Here is a 21715-nt window from a genome sequence, read left to right as displayed (position 1 = left end):
TTATGAAAAATAGATTCGAGATTATTTTTTGGGGATGTTCTATACTTCACAGAACACACCTTATAAGTTATTACCAAAGTAATATCATTAGTCAACCCTATATTCTATAATAGAAAATATGCCAGAACGTATTACATGGGAAGCAGTCAAAGGACAAGGTAATTCACTTTTATCTCCAGCCTACAAAAGCAATGGCCATGTCTTTTTATCTGGATCAACAGGACAAGATCCAAAAACAGGTATCTTTCCGGGTGACGTTAAGGAACAAACTGAAAATGTCATTCAAGGTTTGAAGAGAACCTTAGAAGCTTCAGGCTCTAGTCTTGATAAAACATTGAAGGTTTTGTTGTTCATTTCCCATGCTGCTGATGCCGCTGCTATCAATGAAGTTTATGCTAAACATTTTACTACTAAACCAGCAAGAAGTGCATTAGTGGTAGGTTTCCCAAACCCAAAAATTAAGGTAGAAATTGAAGTAGTTGCTGAGTACAAGGAAATCAAAAGTAAGTTATAATGTGGAAATGTATTTAGATTAGGACCAATCCATGAACTGGTTTTGTGGAATAATAAATGTCATCAATACTCTGTTCTCTATTATATGTGGCGCGGAAGAAAGCATTCAAGGTATAGGTCGAAGTTAAATCGACATTTTAAAGTAGATATATTACAATTAAAACTCATAGTAACTAAATCATATGGTCTAATTCTACTATTCTATAAACCCTGGTCTATAAATTTCTTTATTTCCTGGTACATAAGCTCCAAAATTCCACGACTATAAGTACGGTACACCATACCAACCTTTTAATGTTATTGAAGAAGTGTTGGCTTCGGTGGACCTGAATCACTTCATGCTATATGACAGTTCTATTGATGATGTATTCCTTGTAGAGTCATAATCACACATTAAAAGGATGTCAAATATTTGTCTTCTTTGTTCGATATTCCTTGGTTTTGCATTATAAATCGAAGTTTCAATTCTGATATTGTGGCAATTGTTGATCTGACAGTGAACTCCTTTTTGTTATAGGCTGGATAGTATTATTTTAGGTAGTTTTCAGTTGTTGTGTACCATCCCTTTCTAGTTGATTAATAGTTGCATTTCTATGTAATGAAGTATATTGATAAGAAACCTCCTCCAAAAATTTTATAACCTCCCGAAACATAGAATTGATATCATCTTCTAATTTGTCAACATCTTTAAATAACTCCATGATCGATGGTACTAGTGATCTAGATTGCATTATAAGACCTAGAAATTCCTTCTCGTCAACTTGGATATGCGAATCAATCCGTGTTGCTAATTTCTCAGAAACATCCTTAAAACTTTCGATATTCTTAATGAAACCAAAATACCGTCTATGATAAACCTGATCTATTCCTTTTATCAATCTATCAGCCTCTCGTGTATCTCCTAGATTCTGTAACTCTTGCTTTACTCTATTCCAAGTTCTAATATAATCCCGATTTGCTTCTCTTAACAATGTTTCTAGCTTTGGAGCCACTGAATTGAATAGTCTAACGAGCATTTTCACATCTATAAGTTCATTTTCATCTTCAAGTATATCTTTATATTTCACACCATGTGGTATTTCACCCGACATAATCTATAGGCTGGCTTTGTACTAATTAATGAATCACTAAAATTTAAAAGCACGGATCTTGTTCATTTAGAAAGGAATTTAGAATTGGTATTTACAAATTACAAATACTTAAGATATGCCCGATTCTTATGTAATCCGATTGATCCAATGACACAAAAAGTAGGTCTAAGAACATTTTATTAGAAGGCTTTCAAGAACCTTTATCATGGAAACGAGTAGCACAGTCTAGTATTTTCATTAGCATCTTATTGAAAAGCATGTCCACGTAGTAGATTTGCTTCAAAATCGCTTTTAAAGGTGTGAAAGTATACACAGGTCGGAATTGAAACAATTTGTATGGTGAACATCACGTTTTTTTAACCTCGTTTCTGAAGAACCACCTAACAAATACACACATAATTGGCTGTATGTCAACGATTATAAGAACATAAAACAAGTTGAAACGTTTATTATCAACCTTTTGAATTTTGAGAGCTCTGTATCAACAACACATTATTCAATATGATACATTCTGTACTAATTTGTGAGTTCAGGTTTTATCGTGTATTAAAAATGACCTTTTATTAACTCAGCAATAGTTAACAATGATTGTCTGCCTCGTCTAATGAAATTTTATACCCCAGTAGTAAGTTGACTGATCTCAATCAATTCACACTTGTCTTGAAATGGAATCTGACATTTAAAATAGGATATTGAAACTCAGGTGCTTCTTTTGCGTCAGGTATACGCGTTAGTGAATCAAAGACAATCAAATCAATCTTCTTTCCTTACACCACCACCATTACTTGAAGGAATTGAAGATATCAAAGTTATTTATAGACATTATGCTACATTATATTTTGTTTTCATAGTGGATGACCAAGAGAGTGAACTAGGTATATTGGATTTGATTCAAGTGTTTGTACAAAGTCTGGATAAATGTTTTGAGAATGTGTGTGAATTGGACCTTGTCTTTGGATGGCAGGTGTTGCAAACAGTTTTAGAGTAAGTTGAAACAATAATATATATCTGCATGGGCTAAATATTAACAATTATGAACTAGAGAAATAGTACAAGGTGGACTAGTGATTGAAACAAATATCAATAATATAGTGAGGGTATGTATTCAAGAATATCACGATTCAAAATTGACAACTAACAAATTACAGGCGGTGGATCAAGCAAATGAAGAAAAAAGTTATAGCATATCTGCAACATCTGCATTTTCAAACGCAACAAGCGCTTTGACGGCAATGGCAAGAGAAGGTAGATTGGGGTGGTCAAGTCGTTAAGAATGTACAAGGCAAGTCAAAGTTCATAAAAGTTGTTGAATTTCTATTAATATTCAATAATTTAACATTTTAAAAATTAATTCTATGTACAGGTTTCATGCAAGTAATAACGTTATTAATCCTTAAAAGTTCACATATCAAGCCGTGATATAATTATAAATTCCAATTTCTCCATTCGTATAACATTAAAGCGTAATCATCTCCATCCAAACCAAGTTTTCTTCTTTAACTGTTCTTCAGTTTCTAATTTGGTCTTCCTTTGTGTTTCCTCGAGTTCTGCTCTGATTTGTTCAATTTCTTGTAATTGTTTTTGTTCTGCAACTTGTTTTTCATACTGTTGTTTAACATCTGCTAATTGTGTACCATGGTTTTCTAAAGGTGATTTAATTGGACCAGTCATCCATATAGGATCTTGTGAAGCGGAGGTTTGTTTCACAATTTTGATAAGTTCTTCTTGTTCTTTTCTTCTAAGACCTCTTTCTCTTTCATATTGAGCTCTTAATTCTGGTGATAATCTATTAATTAATTCTTCATCTGTTGGAGTAGCGTACAAATATGCGACAACACCAAAACCAACGATACTCGCACCAACTGCGTAAACTCTAGCCCAACGATACCACAAAGGTTTCTCCATATTAATATCTTCTATAAGTTATAAACTTGCTCAAAAGTGTGATGCAAGAACAATCACCAGTATAGACACAATTTTAGCTAGCACTATTTATTTTTTTTTGCGAAAGCCAATCGATTTCGTTTTTTTCAAAGGTTGGTAATCAAAATATAACGGTATACGCACTCCGACAGCTGAGTCAGCATAATAGGAATTCAGCCTTTATGATTAGCTAAAAATACCTACAAAGGTTAAAGAACTAAACCACTCTATATTCGTTGATTCATGATTAAACGAGTTATTTAAGTTACTCTATATTATTAATAAATTAATTTTTCTTAGAAAAAAGACCCAGTTTGACCAAAAGGGAATTGAAAAAACACAAAAAAACATTAGCACATGATGGATAAATACTTCAAAAACTCAAGTAAATAATTCTTTCCATAAGTATGGGGTAAATACAGCAATTGCAGTTCCTAAAATGGTAAAAATTTGAATGATTGATAAGGGCAATAATAATGGACCATTATCCAAGAAATTAACAGCAATAGAATAGAATGCAACTTTAAAAAAGACCCAAGTCAACAAATATGGCTTTGGTAAAAGACCACTCAAGAACCCAACTGGGATGTTAACAGCGTCACCACCTCTTTGGAAGTATTTGAAACAACCTTTTTGTAAGATTTTTAAGTTGTAACTATCAGCTGCAAACAAGGAAAATAAGGCAATTGATAAAATGTTAATAACTGCATCTAAGTTTTTTCTTTCAGCATGGAATTCTAAAAGAGCTTCAGAAACTGCATCACGATTATCAAGATTTGGTATATCCTCAAATAGTTTCAAGAGTAATACTGTGTCACCTAAACCAACACTCATACCACCACCAGTTAATGGATGTCTCATATTCAAAGCATCACCAACAACTAATAAGCCTGGAATATCGTTTAGTCTGGCTGTTAAGTAAGAGTTTGGATGTGTTTTTAGTTGGTCTTTCATAGCTTCTTTGAAAGATGGATGTAGTGATTCTGGTAAATATGGTAAGACTTCTTCTGCTAAATATTTTTTAATATCTTTTGGTGGTTGAAGACCAGTATAAGCACATAAAGCTCTTGTATCAGTTGGTGTAATTTGATAAATAACAACAGGGGCAAAATTTGGACCTAGGATGACATGACCAGTATGTTTAACTGGCATATCAGCATTTTTCAATTTTAATGCAATGAAATGGGAGTTTAGTTTTGGAACATGATTTTCATTTAATGATTTTCTTAATCTTGAAAAGATACCATCACATACAACAGTTAGTGCAGCACCGTAGTTTTGTTTTGTTCCGTCTGGAAGTTTGACTGTGACACCTTCGATCTCACCATGATTTTCAATTAAACTTGAAACTGTTCCTTCCAAACATGTGATTAAACTTTCATTTTTGGCTATTTTTCTCAAGTTTGAAATATATTTACCGTGTTCAAAAGATACCCCCATTTCACGTTCACCATCTTCAAATACTTTTCTTGATATGGTTGAATCATCTAAAACTTTATCATTCCCATCAAACACACAACCTTTCAAAGGTTTAAATGGTGCAACATCTGATTTGTAAGGATAGGGTATAGCAACTTTTTCACCCCCATAGAATACTGTGTAACCAGTAGCAGGTGTAGCTTCAATATTATTTATAGCTTGAATCATTCCCAATGATCTTAAAGCTCTCAACCCTACAGGTTGCATCAATTCACCAACGATTCTATCTGGCTCTCTCCAGTCTCTTTCAACCAACAAAACTTTACGACCTTGTCTTGCTAGCCCAACAGCTATAGCAGGTCCAATAGCACCAGCCCCAACAACAATAGCTTCATATTCAAACCCTGACATATTCTTTATTATTTGATTTGATTAATATAAATAAGAACGCTTCCTTCGAAAAGATATATTTTTATTTTCTTTTGGATAACTAATTCCAAGTGAGAAATTTATCAATGAGTGTGATTAAAGTGAGTGGATGATTTTCAAATATCTATAATAGAGATTCAGTTGTCTTTATAAAGAGTTGGTTGAAGATACTTCTCGTTCAAATGTTTGGTGATGGTTCGATTTTAATTAAACGGTTTTCCAAATTTTGTGCAGAGTGCTTATGTAATATACGAAATAATAAACGATAATTTTTCTAACTATAAGATCTCGTATGAAACGTGATGTCACTAATAACAGTTTCGTAGAGGAAACCGATATTCTTCATTGGGTAGATCTCGTGTCATTTGGTTCTATATGTGTGCTATTGGTATAGTTTTACTAAAGCTCTTACCATCTACCTCCACCGTTTCCTGACGTTATTGATTGATAAAAACTATACAGGTAGATGATCGAGATTCTTGCGCGAACTGAACGAGACGTATCGAACCACGGTCCACCAGCCTCTTCATATATTGGTGGCGCCGCAAGGCTAACTTATAAATAATTGCCCATTAGTCAAATTCATCCTCATAAAAGATAAGCCTCTTTGAACAAATAGATCATATTTCATGACCCAAAAAGTTAAACCACAATCATCAATGGTGAATAAATAATTTTGAATATTTGATAGTAGAACGCGAAATGTTCCAAACCGACCTTTGTTGTCCTCGGATTTACTCACTTTTGGCGTATTTACGTTGTTTTGTTTATATACCTTCAAAGTTCAAATCTATGAGTCTCAAGTCACAAAACATTCCCGCCCTATAGTTCAAGAAAATTATAATATAACAGGTGGAGAACATGTCACTTAAGAAGTATAGTGATGTCAGTCAGAGGGCTTCCACTTTTGAAGAAGTTAAAGTACAAGGGAAAACATTTGCATGGCCCTATGAAACACCATCTTCAACTGATATGGCTAAATTAGGATTTTATTACAACCCAAGCAAATCTCTGAATGATAGAATCAAATGTTTCTGGTGTAAGAAAACTACTGGGAACTGGAAAACTACAAAAGATTTGGTACGTTTCCATCTGGATAAAAGTCATGACTGTCTACTATCAAATACATTACAATTAGCTGACATTTTGTCAAATGATTTAGAATCACATTATTCTCCAACTGATTTAATGCTACAAGACCCTTTATCTACAGATGCATTTGAATTAAGGTTGCAATCATTTGGTGAGGACTGGTATGCTGATAAAGAAAAAAATGCTATTCCAACATCCAAAAATTTGGCTGCTGCTGGTTTCTTTCGCATGGATGATGCTGCTTATTGTATTCATTGCCACGTCTCATTAGAAGGATGGTCTAATGATGATCATCCAATTTCTGAGCATAGACTAAGAGTCGATAAGAAGAAAATGAAGTGCTATTTTTTGGATCAACTCGAAAAGAAAAATAATCATAGAACTTCATTGAAAAGAGATAGTAGTGTTATTGAAGAAGCTGAGGATGATGATGAAGAAGAAAATCAGAGAAAAACATCAGGATCAGACCTTGTTGAAGAATTTGCTAGTGAACATCAAGAATCACAAGATAAACATACATCAAGATTCATCTCTCAATCATCAGAAATCGCATCATCTTTACCTTCATCGAGAATCTTAAGAAAGAAGCAAAAAACAAGCTATAATGAGAGTGATGATGAGCAAGAAGATGCTGCTAGTTTTGGTATAACAGCTAATGATGAGGACTTCAAAGAAGTTAGTGATATAAATAAAGACAGTGTTGAGGATGATGCTGAACAGAGTGATGAAAGCTTTGAAATTGATCAACCGAAAAAGTCATCATCAAAATCAAAACTAAAATCAAAAACAAAAGAGAATAAAAAGAGTAACACCGAGAAGTTGGTGGATAAATCCAAAAATAAGCCATCTTCTTTTAAATCCAAGATCCTTGATAGTTCGTTTGATGAAAACGACCTGTTCGCCACTAATAAAGTGGAAAATTTAAACATGTCTCTTCAATCTGATTTAAAGTCATTATCACCTGAAAGAAACACTAGATCTATAAGCCCTCAAAAATATCAGACAAAGTCAAAGCCTATTAACTCAAAGAATGATACGAATACAGTGTTGAATGATATTACAAATACCGTATCTAAAGGTTCAAGCTCGTTCAAAAAATCCGTTGAAGCCCCATCTCTTGATCCAGAATCTGAAGATGATGACCCTATATTACTCGTGAGTAATAGTACCACAAACTCAAACAAATCTGGTGTATCGTCAAATAGTAACTTAAATGGTCAAGAGATTCGTGATGAAGATGAAGAAATCCATAATTCTTCATCGAGAACAATCAAACCCCCAAAAAGTCAAGATTCCAAAGGTACTTCAAATGAACTTACAGGAAACCTTCACCATTCTGATAGCAATGGACTCAAAATTCAAGACCAATCTAAAGAATTAGGACATAAACAACCAGAAGAATTTGATGAAGACGAGCAAGAGGAAAGTGAAATTAAACAATCACCAAAGAGAACAAAACAACTCAAGAAAATTTTTTCATCCAGCTCGCCATTATCAAGTGGAACCAATTCACATACAGATATTAAAAGTAGTAAAAGTATGTGGGAATCAATATCAAGACTTGTAAAAAGCCCTGGAATAGAGAGAAGTCGGAGTCCGTTCCTTGACGCAAGTTATAAAGGTTCAGATAAAGTTGAGGATGCTGAAGTATTGATCGGTCCTGATGATATACCGTTGGAAGAATCAACAGATCATCACATTGTTTTAGATAAAGATAATACCGTACAACCAAATCCTACAGCTTTAAAAGAAATTAAAGATCATAATAGTGAGAACGTTGAAGATAGTGAGAGCTCATCGACATCATCCAAGTATCATAGTGCTGAAAATGTTTCACAATCTGGAGAAAGTGATGATGATGGTGATGATGGCGAGAAACAAATTTCTATCGGGCTTATGGATACAAACGATTTATTTGAGCATCTTGAGCCAATAGAGACTGCTAAAAATTACCTTGGTGAGCTCAAGGGTCTTGGTTATGAATTGAATGATGATACAGATGGTAGAGTTTCTTACTTTATTAACGAAATGCCTGATAATGAGATAAATATGACAGTAAGCGAATGGATCAAGCATTCAGCTCTTCAAGGAAGTCAACACGTAAAAGAGTTGGGTCAAATGCTGATTCAGAGTTATGATATTGAATGTGAAAAAATCAAAGAAAAAATTAGAAACTTACCTACAGCTTAAGCAAGTTAACTTGATACTTGAAAATAGTTACCTAATTAATGCATAATATTATTATCCAACCCTTCAATTAAATTACGTGTAGAAAAATAAAACTCCTATATTATTAATTCATTCGGACATTACTTCATCTTCATCTTCAGGTGGAGGTGCAGCAGGTGCAGCCTGTACTTGAAGTCCAGCTTGTGCTTGAAGTCCAGCTAATTGGTTTGCTTGACCACCCGCTCTGAAAAAGTTAGTTAACCTTTGTAAATTTTGGATATTTTCTTCCATGCGTTGACGGCCATCTTGAATTTCTGGAACTTGATTCAACGCCCTAAATCTCTGAGCTTCTTGTGGCTCAATGGGACCATCTCTCATAAAGAAACGGTTATTGTGGGTTTGGGCCAGAAATAATCTGGTCATATGATCTCTTAGCATAGCGACACCCTGCCCTGAAAATACACAAAATAATTTTCTTTGGTTGTCATTAAAATCTGCAGGTGGTGAACGACAAAAGGTAGTTATATCTGGTCTCAGAAATGCCGAGATACCAGTCAATGATAAGTGAGTTAATCTTGGACATGCCTGCAATAATTGGAAAATTGGGTAGAGGCCAATATTAGTGCAGTATGACAAATGAACTCTTTCTAATGTATCATCATACCCACGACGTTGGATCAAAGCCAGAATACCAGCATCATTTATGTTATTACACTTCACTAACCCAATTCTTCTAAGTCTTGGTAATGATGAAAGCTCAACTAAACTCAAATTTGTTAATTGCGCACAACAAGCAAGGTCAATATACTGTAAACGGTGGCAGCTTTTTATCAATGTCACAACCCCGTAGTCTGTAATATTACTACAGTGACCCAAGTGAATATAATGCAAGCTTTTACCTAAAGCGGCTAATGACCTCAACGAGGAATCAGTAATATTCAAACATTTGGATAAAACAACATTTCTTAATCTTGGTGCACATTGGACAATTGCCTCTACCGCTCTATCCGTTATTCTCAGACATCCTGTAAGATCAATGATCCTCAATCTATCCAAGTACATCTCTTCAGGGATTACTCTGAACAAAATATCGGACACATTTGGATTGTGTGAGATTCTAAATTCTCTCAACTGGTCTAAATCACAAAATAATTTTTGTAATGAAAAATCTGTGATATTTGGGCAGTTATGGACATCAACCTCAATCAAAAATTTACATTTTTCTGTCAGTTGAACTATTGTGTCATCATTTAAATTGACACAGTCAGAAATTTTTACCCTTTTGAGCATTGGACAGCTGTTTATAATTCTGAACAAGACCGAATTGGTAACTGTAGGGCATCCAGGAGCGTATAAACCTTGTAACCTAGGACAATTTTCAGCCAATGCAGCCAATATTTCATCAGTTATATCCTTCACACCTGTCATATCTATTGATTGTAATTTTTCACATCCTTGTAATATATCCACTATTGGTCTATGTGACAATCTTGAGCAATTGACAAGCGTTAGTCTTTCCAAGTTTGTTGAACCAGCAAATAAACTCAAAAACTCATCATCAACTTTATCATAAACAAATGAGAGGTTTAACCGACGTATATATTGTCTATAGTCCCAGTAAGTTGATGTTCTATCTCTTCTCATAACTTCACGTATTCCACGTAAAGCTTGATTATCCATTAATGAAGGTCTAAACCAAATAAGCTCAACTAGTAAGCTTGCCCATCTCTTACATACCAACAATAAAGGAACCAAATCAGGCTTGTGGCGGATGTTTGTAAAAATCAATAAAAGCACTTCTGGTGGTAATTTATGAATTGAACTTGAGTAATCTTCAATAGGTGATGTTTTGGCAGATGGATGAGAAGAATTCCTTAAAGACATCAAATCAGATGTATCAGAATCAAAATCATCTAATTCTATTGGTATGTTGGGACGTCTGAAGCTCCTGTCGTTTTCGACTCCCATGACACGTCTTGATAATGATGAAACAGATGACGAAGCTGGTGAATCTTCCCGTTCACTGTCCATGGTATGTGATGTTTGATATGATAAGATGATAATAACCAGATGAGAAATATAAGGAGAACACTTCCTTCTTATGAATTAAAAATATCAATGGCTCCAAAATGTGTTGAATTATATTGCTTCTCGTACAATTAACTTTTTGCCTTTGTAATTTGATCTGTTGACAACAATTCTGTGAAATTGAATTAAACACCTCAACCCACTCAGGATTTTAAATATCACAAAATAAATAACCCACGACTCTGATGAGCCAAAGAAGGGAACAAGAAAAAGATAACTAAGACAAACTATAAAAACTGTCTCTTATAATTATATCTTTGATCGCCTTTTAATCAATCACCGGATTCTTGTACCAAGCTAGTTTTAATTTACAAAAACAAAGCGAGCTACATCCAATTCCGACGCACATTCGCGATACAAACCCCGGAATTTTAATTTAAAAATCTTATGACTCTGAGGCATCATGCTATCATGCTAGCACTTTTTTAACTCTTCAATCATCTACATTAATTGGAAAAAAACAGTAATTATTCATTATATATATTCCAATGGACAAGAAATATCCAAAGGACCTTTTTCTGATATTATTTATATAAGATATAGTGTACATATGCGTTTAAAATGAAAAAATGTAACAATTTGAGCGTAGGAAAAACAAGATATTGTGAAGAATTAAAATTGAGCTGCTCCATAACCATACTGAGGTTGTTGCTGGTATATATTTCTATCATTTGGTCCATTATTATATGGGTTTGCAACAAATGGATCTTCAAATCCCGATGGCTGTTGTAAAGGAGCTCTCACTTGTTTTGGTTGAGGATCGAATGATCCTAAGTTGTCACCATTGTAAAATCCATTAAATGGGACTTGTGCTTGTGGTAGAGGTGGAACAATTTGTGATGAATAAAATTGATTTTGGTAATCATTCATAATTGGTTGTTGTTGTGGATCTTCATAAAACCCTTGTTGTGGTAAGTATTGTTGTGGTTGTGATGGTGAAATTAATGAGGGTGGTAACTGTTGATTTCTAAATCCTCCGTTTGGTGTTGAACGTCTGTTGTATATCCCTTGTGGTGATGATTTATTTTGTCTATTTTTACGTCCATTTGAACCACCATTTGAATGTGTTCTGTTGTGGCGGTTATTATCACCTCTGTTTGATAATCCAACTTCATCCATTAATCTCTTGTAACCTTGATATGAGCTGACATTCAACTCTAATAAGACTCTTCTAACTTGAGAAATAACATGTTGGCGAGTATCTGATTCTAATAATGGATTTGAAATAACTTTGAAGATAAAAGTAGCACCGTGAACATTATCATGTAAAATTTGTTCTAAAGTCTCAGGAGGTCTTGAAGAACTTTCATCTTGTGTATTACCATCTTGAACACCAAAAATGGCATTTAGAATTAATCCCTTAGCATCATTTTCACCACGATGATTTAAAATCTTCAAAACAGTTAAGCTTGCTAGTTTATGGGTGCATAACTGAGCTAAATGAGGAATCAATCTTGGTGCTAATAAAACATGTCTGTTTGGTAAAGTACAAGTATCCAAAAACCAAGTTATCAATAAAGCAGCATTTTGATTAATGGCCAAATGCTCAGCATGTAAAATAATAGCTGCAGAAATCAATGCGGTTTGCTCAACCGTAGCTTCATGACTTTCCAGACAAGCTCTGACGGCTCTAGCACCAAATCTATTTTGGGCAATTTCCCAAAATCTGGCTAAAATTACTTCAAAAATAAAATCATTCCAAGGAGAACCAAATTTTAATGAGCATTGAATCACATAATTACCAAATTGATCATTCAATAATGGAACGCAATATGGTTTCAAACTTTCTGCGACAATACGTTTTTGAATTGGTGTATCAGCAACTGTAATCATTTTTTGAGCAGACCAAGTACCGTTTTTATGAATACCCATTTGTGCTAAGAAAGGAGCAACTTCTTTTAGCATAATACATTTGATAGATTCTGATGAGAATTCAAACAATTTTTGAACAATTGTATTACCAAGATAATCACTTGATAATTCTGGTAATTCATCCAACATCGCAATTGATAATTCTTCGATATCAAATTGGGTTAATGAGTTTGAATCAATCAACTTTCTGGTTTCTCTTAGTTTTGGTGCATCATATTCTCTAATTGGCAATGGTTCTGGTAAAGGACCAAAATCATTACTAAACCCTTCGTAATCTAATGATCTATTAACAATACTTTGAATGGTACCAGAATTTTCAGCAATGCCTAACTTTTTAACAGCTTGGTATAGATCCTTGACCATATGTTCCAAAGTTTGTGGTTCCTCATTGATAGTAACAGGTGCAGAATATGCGTGATCTTCTTGTTGAACAAGAATTTGTGGTACAAATGATTGTTGTGATTGATTTTGAGATTGTTGATTTGGCTGTTGTTGTTGTAAATTGAATTCTTGAGATGGCTGACTTGATAAAGATCCTGGAGATCCGTCATTTAAACCAACAGTTGGTTGAATTTGAGTAGCTGGTAATAATTTAGCAAAACCAACTAAACATGCAAAACCTGGCATTAATTCTTGATGATTCAATTGAGCCTTAGCTTGCATTGCAGAATCGATATTTTCAAATTCAACAATAGCATTTTCATTACCTTTTAAAATACGAACACTTGATAATTTACCAAATTTAATCAGCAAGTTGGCTAAAGATAAAGGAGAAACTGCTTGTGGTGGTAAGTTTGATAAGAATAAAGTATTTGTTGGACCTAGTGAAGGATCTTGATAAGTTGAAGTACAATTTAAAAATCTTGGATCAATATCATCCAATAATAATGGTTGATCTTTCAAAAATGAGTGTTGAGCAATATGAGACTGTGACTTTTCATATTCTGGAGTTTCAAAAATTGAATTTGAGGCAAAATTATATTGAATTGGTAAAGAAGCATCAGCACCATTTTGATAAGTTTGAGCTCTTGGTCTGTTACCAAACCCTTGATGTTGTTGTTGCTGGGGTAAAATTTGTTGTTGTTGGATTTGTTGCTGAGGATCTTGAATAATTTGATTATTTTGTTGAGTTTGTTGATTAGGTGATTGATATGATTTTTCTTCATCCAAAGTTAAAAAATTTTGTAGATAAAAATCTGTAGATGAATCATTAATCAACGCATTATTTGTTGAATAAGCTCTTGCTCTATTAACGTCAACTCTATTTAGTGAATCATCTAATACTGGGGCATTTTGAAATTGAGTTTTCGTTGGAGAAATTGACAACCTTGATTGGTTGTTGATAGCACCAGTTGGTGAGCTTCTGTCACTCATGAAGTTCACAGTACTCAATGCTGGAGCTGTTTGATTTGTACTTGTTGCAGAAGATATTGGTTGTTGATCAGTACTCCAGATTGAGTTTGACTCAGATAATCCTAATAAAGATCCAGAACGTAATCTTGGGCGCCCAGTTTGAGTTCCATTAGCAAAGTTAGAGCCATTTGTTGAGTTTGAAATTGATAAAGTTTCTATGTTCAAAGAATTTGGATCATAAGCATTGAAATTTGGAGAAATTGCAGAGTTTGATGAAGAAGCATTTGAAGTTGGTGGAGCTAATGAATTTGCATTGAATCTTGAGGGCAGGGTTCCAGCTCTAGTTCTTGATCTAAAGCTTCCTAGATTACTTGTTCCAGTATTTGATTGTTGAATTGGTTGAGGATTTAATTGATCACTCATGATTGATAGTGGAGAATTTGAACGTTGAGGAGATAATAATGGGAATTGTTCCGCACTGTCACTTGGGACAGAGAGAAACGATTGAGCGTCTTGGTTATTATTGCTGTTGTTCATGGATTTTGTTGATGTTCTCCTCGATTTAGAGCATGTAATGAATTGTATGATTGTTAACCCCTATTAATAGAATATTTATCCACTAAATTTTATCTTCCGTTGTTCAGCCTATTCAAGGAAAACAATGAAAATGAAGTTTCAACTCTAGTTTTGGTTAGTATATAAGCCCTTGACGATTTGAACGAATCCTTTTGAGGTACTGTTCTCTTTTTTTTCTTATACTCTACCCCAAGTATAAAACCGTTTTTCAGTCTAAATTTCCAACAAGTTGAAGAGAGAAAAAAAACTTGATTCTAGAACACACAGGTCTTTTCGGTGAATGATTCTTTGAGTTCTAGCACAATACCAACAAATGAAAAGGTGGTTTAATAAGTACTCACTAAATATTTCTTGTATAATTTGTTCACTTGCTTGACGAATGTCACTCTATGGATGTTCAACAAGCTTTATTGACAAGTTTCTTCAAATTTTGGAAGTTTTTTGGATTGAGCGGATGTTGAGTAAACGGAAAGAACAATTAAAGCGTTGAGGCCTGTATTCAATGTAGTTTATTATTGATAATATTAGTTATTAAATTGATATTAAAGTTGAATGTCCTCAAGCGCCACTTGTTTGTCGTGAAGTTGATGTTTTTGGAGATGAAAATGTCAAAAGTCAAGTTTTAGTTTTCTTCGAAGAGCGATTGTTGGAAGATCGAACAGTATTTATTTGATGGGTTAGCAGGAAAAAGGAGAAGCTCAAGTTCGCGATTGCGACGTTGACCCTAAAGCCTGATTCTGATAATTTTAGGCTGAGATCGAAACAAACGCAGCCTAATCCTACACGAAAAACGTCGGGCTGGGATATTGAAATACTAGTCTTGGTTAAATTATTGAACTCATCATTATAATTGAGAACAACTAGTCAGTTGATCGGGAGATGTGTTATTGTGAAGCTGTTTAACTAGTATACACCGTACATACTACACCATGGATAGTCCATAAATCAAATCCATGTACATTTGAAGCTAACGATTTTACCTCCACAATAAGTAACATATCTGATTTGAAGGTACATAATTTGAGATTTGTAGACTGAATATGATATCATGCCAAAAAGGCTATTTGAGTATATTGTTTAACTCAGCTAAAGCTAATTAGAATTATAATTGTTATATATACGGTTTTCTGCGTGTACTCGTAACTCTAATAATAATTGGCCTTGGATTATAAGTTTCGAAACAGATTCTAGTTAATCATATTATAACGATAGCCTATTTTTGACTATTGTGTTTTTGCTTTTTTCATTGCTACTTTTAATCATGTTCATCGAATCAAAATTTCAATTTCAATTTGTGTCTAAAGGCACGAATTTTTGATCTTCTTACTGTTCGAACTTCGAAGTGTTCTCGAATATCAACCTCCCAGCTGGGGCCAGTCGGTGTGGGAAAGGCGAAGCCAACGAAAAATTTTAAAATTGATTTTGTATGGGATATAATTTCGCGACAATCGGATCATATGTATCACTACATCATAGACTGAAATAGTCACCGTGTCACGACTCCATGTTTCAACTTCAGACACTCTGGACTCTGGAACCTGTAACGAAGCTCTAAAGTAACCCTGAGCGCTCGCCTAAGAAGTCACATCTTCTCCACAACTGCATTTTACCATCAATTCATCCTATTATTTCACTCCTGGCTGCTTATTTACTGACCAGGGATCACTGATTACGTATACCTTTTGGTTTGTTTTTGATAATCTCCGAGACAACAAGCAATTATTTATCTTACACGACAAAAAAAGACAGATGATCTTTCACGTGATACAAAACGTGATCTTCTTGGAAGAAATTGTCCCAGCAACAGAAGCTTTTTCCAAATTGGTAAATTGTAAACAAGTAAACAAGCTTGGAACTTCAAGCATTTGTTTACAGAAAAAAAAACAAAAGACATCGTTACATGGATTGAAGTTTCAAGAGACACCACCCAATAAAACAATCACGTTCGCTACCACTACTTTCAAGACTTAAGTTATCACTAGATAATTATCATATAGTGCAACTCATACCCACATTAATTTCAAATTAAAGAAAAAAAGACGCCAAACTTCAAAGGCGTGTCAATCGTATTTATAAGGCCATATTGAAATTCAGCTAAACATACAATGGCCAAACTTGACTTTGGTGCTCCATTGATACCTAATATAATGGCTATAGATGATAGTGATAATGAAAGCATAGATGAATCACATTCCTTGATAAAAAAAGAAAGACATAATCACTCTGTTGATGATTTATTACATGCTATTGACAAAAATATTTCTTCTGCTTCATTTCATAGTGATAGTCTATTACAATTCAACTCCAATTCATTCAATAGCGATGCTTCAGATGATCCAAGTCCAATCAAACCTTTAAGCTTCAAACAACAACATCAACAGCATCAACAAAATTTAAATGATATTTTAAATTCAGTACAAGATTTTGGAACTCCAATGAGTGAAAATATAATGCAAGAAATTCCAAGAGCACCATCTTTTGATGAATTAGAATTCAATACCAAAGTCAATAGAACTTCTTCATTATCGAGACTTAGTGGACCTAGAAAATTATCCAGCTCTTCAATTTCAAGAACTTTATCAAATAAATTGCCAAATTCAACTAGTTATAAATCTATAAGTGGTCAAACTACAAGAGATAATTCCCCTTCAAAAAAGTCTGTTTGTTTTGAGAATTCACCTCCAAAGATAATGGAATATGAAGAGTTCACTCCTGAACATTCTGATAGTGAACAAGAAAATCAATCATCATCTGAACAAAATGATCAAGATCCATTTTCATCAAATTGGAAAGCTAGTGTCAAATCAACAATTCATCCATTACCTCCTCTTCCTCCAAAACATTCATTCGGTGCTTCGGTTTCATCACCAACAAAAGATACCTCTTTAGGCTCATTAGATGGCTCGTTTGAAGATGAAAATAATGAAAATATAAAAAACATAGAATTGACAAAGAGCGAAATTGATCAAGATAAACGAGCATTAACATTAGAAAAGAAATTAGATCTTGTTTTAAGTTCAAGCTCCATATCTGAAAGAGTTCAAAACGATGAAATCACAAGAGGTTCAAATAGTCCGTCTAAACCATTGACCAAAAAGGAAGAAGATTTAATTTACAACATCCAGACTAAGCAAGAAATTGAAGCTGAACAATCACTTAGGGACGCTGCTAACTTATTTGAAGTTGACTTGCGTAATAATGATAAAGACTCTAGAAATTTAGCTTTAGCTCCAGAACTAAAAAGAAGAAATTCAAATAATTCCTTGAGAGATGAAGAAAGGGAACTAACTACAACTGTGGTTCAAAATGTTGAAGCTCCACTAATTTCAGATGATGGTCTAAAAAGTTTCGATTCTCAACATGGCCCACAAGAGTCCTACAATAACTCAAATGACGATTTGATAAGTTATCAATCAGCATTAACTAATAATGATACTGGATCTTTTGAATCAGCAACTGAAATCTTACATGTCAAAACTGAAGATAATGATGAACTAGATCAAAGTGTTGAAGAAGATGAAGGTCCAATTGATGAAGATACGAATCAAGAATCTTTCATGAGAAGTTTGGATAAATCAAGTGATTATGAATCAAATAATTCAATTGCAACTCTTAGAGATGATAATACCCCAACTCCAAATACTCATAAGAAGAAATTATCATTAAGTGAATCTATTAATAGCGGTCTCTCATATATTTCTTCATTTGGTAGAAATGTTAAAGGTGTTATGCACAGAAGAACTGAAAGTGGTAACGTTGCGGAAGGTTTATCTGAAGATTATGCCAACATAAAGAAAGAAGAAGAAGAAAAGGAAGTTGAAATTCCTAAGGATGATGACAAATTCATGAAACCTGCGTTACCTTCAGCTGATACACAAGATATACAGTCAAGTCAATCTTCAATAACTGAATCTACTTATGAAACACCAAGAAACTCAATTGAACCATCAAGTGATTTGAATATAGAATCAAATATCGGGTCATCTGTCGAGCCTGGTGAACGCTTACCATTATTAGATAATCAAACAGCTGAACCAACACCTCAATTGTCAAGTGATGAATCTCAAAATGATGAAACTATTGATTTATTAGATCTCCAACCACCATTCAAAATTACAGACGGAGAAGAAGATGAAGATTCTTCATTTAGTGATGAATTCAAAGAGACTGCTTTATTTAACGTATCTGGGTCTTCCCAAGATGGCAATTATCTACCAACGGGTCTTCAAATTCAATTTAATGATAAACAAGAAGATGAAATCCCAACTGATGAGTTGGATGAAGATAGTTTGAATGATATTGAAGACTCCATAAGAAGCAATAACTCAAGCTTTCTCAAGTATGAGCCTGAGCCTGAAGAATTTGAACAGTCATTTCATCAAGAAATCAAAAAGGAAGATTTTGAGGAGGAAGAAGAAGAAAAAGAAGAAGCTAAGCATTATGATAGTGAAGATGATGATGAGGATTTTGTTACACCAACTCTTAAAACCGATCATGATCTCAAACCTCAACAACCAGAAATTAAACGTGAGCTCCCTTCCTTCAACAGTACATTATTTGATGATAAAGTTCCAGATGATGAAGATGATGAGTTAGTTGAATTTAAAACGCCACCAACAGACTATATCAGCATTTGGCACAATTTACCAAAATCAGCCTCTCCAAAACCTCAATATAGTACATCTTTAAGAAAAGTTTCACCTCCTCAAAGAGTTTTGAAGCTGTTAAATAGAAGAATCAGTTCAAGTGGACATAGTGATGTCGAGGAAAGTAAAAGAAATTCAATGTTATCTGAAGGCTCGTTTGACTTATCAAGAAGAAATTCATTAATTACAACTTCTGCTTCAAAACCATCATTTATAAGGGTCAACTCAAGAAACTCACTTTTAAGTGAAGTCAAGAAGGAAGACATTTCAAGCTTCAGTAATTCTTTGAGACCACAAGATTCATCAATTTACACGAATAGATCATTAAGAGAAGAAGGTCCATCATTCTTGGCTGAAAGATCCTTAAGGGAACAAGATTCAATTGTTAATTCATCAAATATTTCTGGTAACTTATCAGATCTGAAATTACCAGAATACAACAACTCTTCAGACTTTGCAAGTGCTTTTAAAGATTGGGCTGTTGAGGATCAAGTAGATAATACAAACGTCTTGAAAGAACTAGAGAGAGATGAAACAGATAATTTAGCTGCTGCAAAGAGATTGAAAGATCCAACAAATCCTGAAGACATCAAAAATATTTGGGAGAATGGTTCTAATGAGCGTACACCAACACCAGATAGGGAAGACAAAAGCCGTACACCATCTATTGACGCTGGTAAGCTAAAGAATTTTATTGAACAAAATGGTGTAAAAGGTGAAAATGCTAACATCAGGTCATCTGAAGCACTTGGTGAAGTCACTGTTACTAAAGATGAATACCATGGAATAGATTTGGAATTTGATCAAGATTCACATTTCACCTCAGTCAACAACTCCAAGTATGAACCCCAAGAATTTCATAAGGTACATGAAGAAGAAGATTTTGATGAACAAAAAGAAGCTGATGAAAATTTTGTTGATGCAAAAGAGGAGTTACAACAAACTCCAGTCACAAAAATACTTTCTGACGATCTATCACCAAGAGGTAAAAGGTTCATTTCTGGATCATCACAGAAATTTGATGATATAATAGATCTTAATGAGGAATTTAATAAAGCTTTACAAATTAGAGAGCATGGTTATGCTACGAGACAATCAAATCAAATTATTGTTGCAAAGAGTACTCGTGATGATCTGTTAGATCCGGCTGAATTATCTAAACCTTTGGTTCCAGCTGTTGATAATGCTAATTACAATCAAAGACAACAAAATATAAGAACTAAATATGGTGATAGGGTTCCAAGTACTAGAATTAAGACACCTTTATCATCTGTTTCAGGTGATAACAAGGCTAATATTCAGTCCAATCGTCCCCTTGTATCTGCTCCTGCTCCTGTTCAATCTAGACCAGCTGCTGCCGTTAGAGTTACAAGTGATGATTATAAACCAGGAGAATTAGCTATGAAGAAAAGAGAAATGATCAAACCAGCAAGAAAGAGTTTTGTTGTGCCAAATGAAGATGTGATACTTCCTAAAAGTGACCATGGTAGACTTTACATTCACATAAACTCATTAAACGGTGTTATACTGGACCAAATAAAATATCACAAAGCAACTTTCAAAATTTTCTTGGATAATGGAAAACATGTGATCTCAACTCCTAAAATGACTTTAGATAATAACGTTAAAATAGATAAAGAATTTGAAATTGCTGTTGAAGATAATGTGACGGACATATTTTTAACAATGAAAATCAATTATCACACTCCAGATCAAGAATTAGTTGAAATTGTTGAAAAGATACCAATAAAATCTAATAGATTGAGTCGTATAATGGGTTTGAAACCAAAGTTTGTCTACGAGAAAAAATTCGTTACCAGACAAAAAGAACGTGATGATTGGGATGATAAATTTGCAAATGATGGTAGTTTTGGTAAAAACAAAATTGGATTCTCAAAAAATGATAACGAAGTTACTGGTAAATCAAAAAATTACTTAATTGAATTATTTAATGAATGGGAAACTGTCAAACAAAGTGAACAAGTATACAAAAAACCTGCACATCTTGTTGCAAGATTAGATGTCACTATGTTATTTATCCCAAGAACTTCACCATTAGAAACTTTGCCTCCATCAATTAAAATTGGTTACAAAATTGCTGATCATTTGAAAGAACAATCGGGCATTGCTTTTGAAGGTTATCTATTTCAAGAAGGTGGTGACTGTGAACTTTGGAAACGCCGTTTCTTTAAACTTGAAGGAACAAAATTTATCGCACACCAAGAAATCACCAAAAAACCAAGGGCTCAAATCAATTTATTGAAATGTATTGATGTTTTACATGATGGGAAAAAAACTGGTAATAATGAAAGAAACTTTACTGATGAAATTTTAATGAGTGATTGTTTCAAATTGAAATTTCTAAATGGGGAGATAATAAACTTTAATGCAGAAACAAAAGAATTGAAAGAACAATGGATTTCAAAATTAGAAAAAATTGTGGAATTGAACAAATTTCACCAACCTTGGGTTAAATCATTAGCTCAAAACATGTAATATAAGGACAGTGACATAATATATAATTTGTCAATAATAATTTAATAT

General features: G+C 33.8%; 8 protein-coding genes across 8 annotated transcripts; 3 read left to right on the top strand and 5 right to left on the bottom strand.

Moving 5' to 3' along the window:
• Positions 1-118: 118 nt before the first annotated feature.
• On the top strand, positions 119-514 carry BN7_132 (RidA family protein; the record flags this gene model as incomplete). Its single annotated transcript, XM_011279356.1, has 1 exon — positions 119-514. One exon carries the CDS (start codon positions 119-121, stop codon positions 512-514), a length of 396 nt encoding a protein of 131 aa, XP_011277658.1.
• Positions 515-1046: 532 nt separating this feature from the next.
• BN7_131 (uncharacterized protein) lies at positions 1047-1604 on the bottom strand (the record flags this gene model as incomplete). The annotated part of the gene is made up of 1 exon (XM_011279355.1): positions 1047-1604. One exon carries the CDS (start codon positions 1602-1604, stop codon positions 1047-1049), a length of 558 nt encoding a protein of 185 aa, XP_011277657.1.
• A 1467-nt stretch (positions 1605-3071) lies between these two features.
• Positions 3072-3509, bottom strand: CBP4 (Cbp4p; the record flags this gene model as incomplete). The annotated part of the gene is made up of 1 exon (XM_011279354.1): positions 3072-3509. The coding sequence occupies one exon, from the start codon at positions 3507-3509 to the stop codon at positions 3072-3074; it is 438 nt and encodes a 145-aa protein (XP_011277656.1).
• A 399-nt stretch (positions 3510-3908) lies between these two features.
• ERG1 (squalene monooxygenase) lies at positions 3909-5357 on the bottom strand (the record flags this gene model as incomplete). Its single annotated transcript, XM_011279353.1, has 1 exon — positions 3909-5357. One exon carries the CDS (start codon positions 5355-5357, stop codon positions 3909-3911), a length of 1449 nt encoding a protein of 482 aa, XP_011277655.1.
• Positions 5358-6236: 879 nt separating this feature from the next.
• On the top strand, positions 6237-8657 carry BIR1 (survivin; the record flags this gene model as incomplete). Its single annotated transcript, XM_011279352.1, has 1 exon — positions 6237-8657. One exon carries the CDS (start codon positions 6237-6239, stop codon positions 8655-8657), a length of 2421 nt encoding a protein of 806 aa, XP_011277654.1.
• Positions 8658-8765: 108 nt separating this feature from the next.
• GRR1 (SCF ubiquitin ligase complex subunit GRR1) lies at positions 8766-10667 on the bottom strand (the record flags this gene model as incomplete). Its single annotated transcript, XM_011279351.1, has 1 exon — positions 8766-10667. The coding sequence occupies one exon, from the start codon at positions 10665-10667 to the stop codon at positions 8766-8768; it is 1902 nt and encodes a 633-aa protein (XP_011277653.1).
• Positions 10668-11336: 669 nt separating this feature from the next.
• On the bottom strand, positions 11337-14486 carry JSN1 (Jsn1p; the record flags this gene model as incomplete). Its single annotated transcript, XM_011279350.1, has 1 exon — positions 11337-14486. One exon carries the CDS (start codon positions 14484-14486, stop codon positions 11337-11339), a length of 3150 nt encoding a protein of 1049 aa, XP_011277652.1.
• Positions 14487-16630: 2144 nt separating this feature from the next.
• On the top strand, positions 16631-21667 carry BUD4 (Bud4p; the record flags this gene model as incomplete). Its single annotated transcript, XM_011279349.1, has 1 exon — positions 16631-21667. One exon carries the CDS (start codon positions 16631-16633, stop codon positions 21665-21667), a length of 5037 nt encoding a protein of 1678 aa, XP_011277651.1.
• Positions 21668-21715: the final 48 nt, after the last annotated feature.

This window comes from Wickerhamomyces ciferrii, contig 00001 (assembly GCF_000313485.1).
Source record: "Wickerhamomyces ciferrii WGS project CAIF00000000 data, strain NRRL Y-1031 F-60-10, contig 00001, whole genome shotgun sequence".
Classification (NCBI taxonomy): domain Eukaryota; kingdom Fungi; phylum Ascomycota; class Saccharomycetes; order Phaffomycetales; family Wickerhamomycetaceae; genus Hansenula; species Hansenula ciferrii.
The sequence above is the reverse complement of the archived record's forward strand: the minus strand, read 5'-3'. Positions and strand labels throughout refer to the sequence as shown.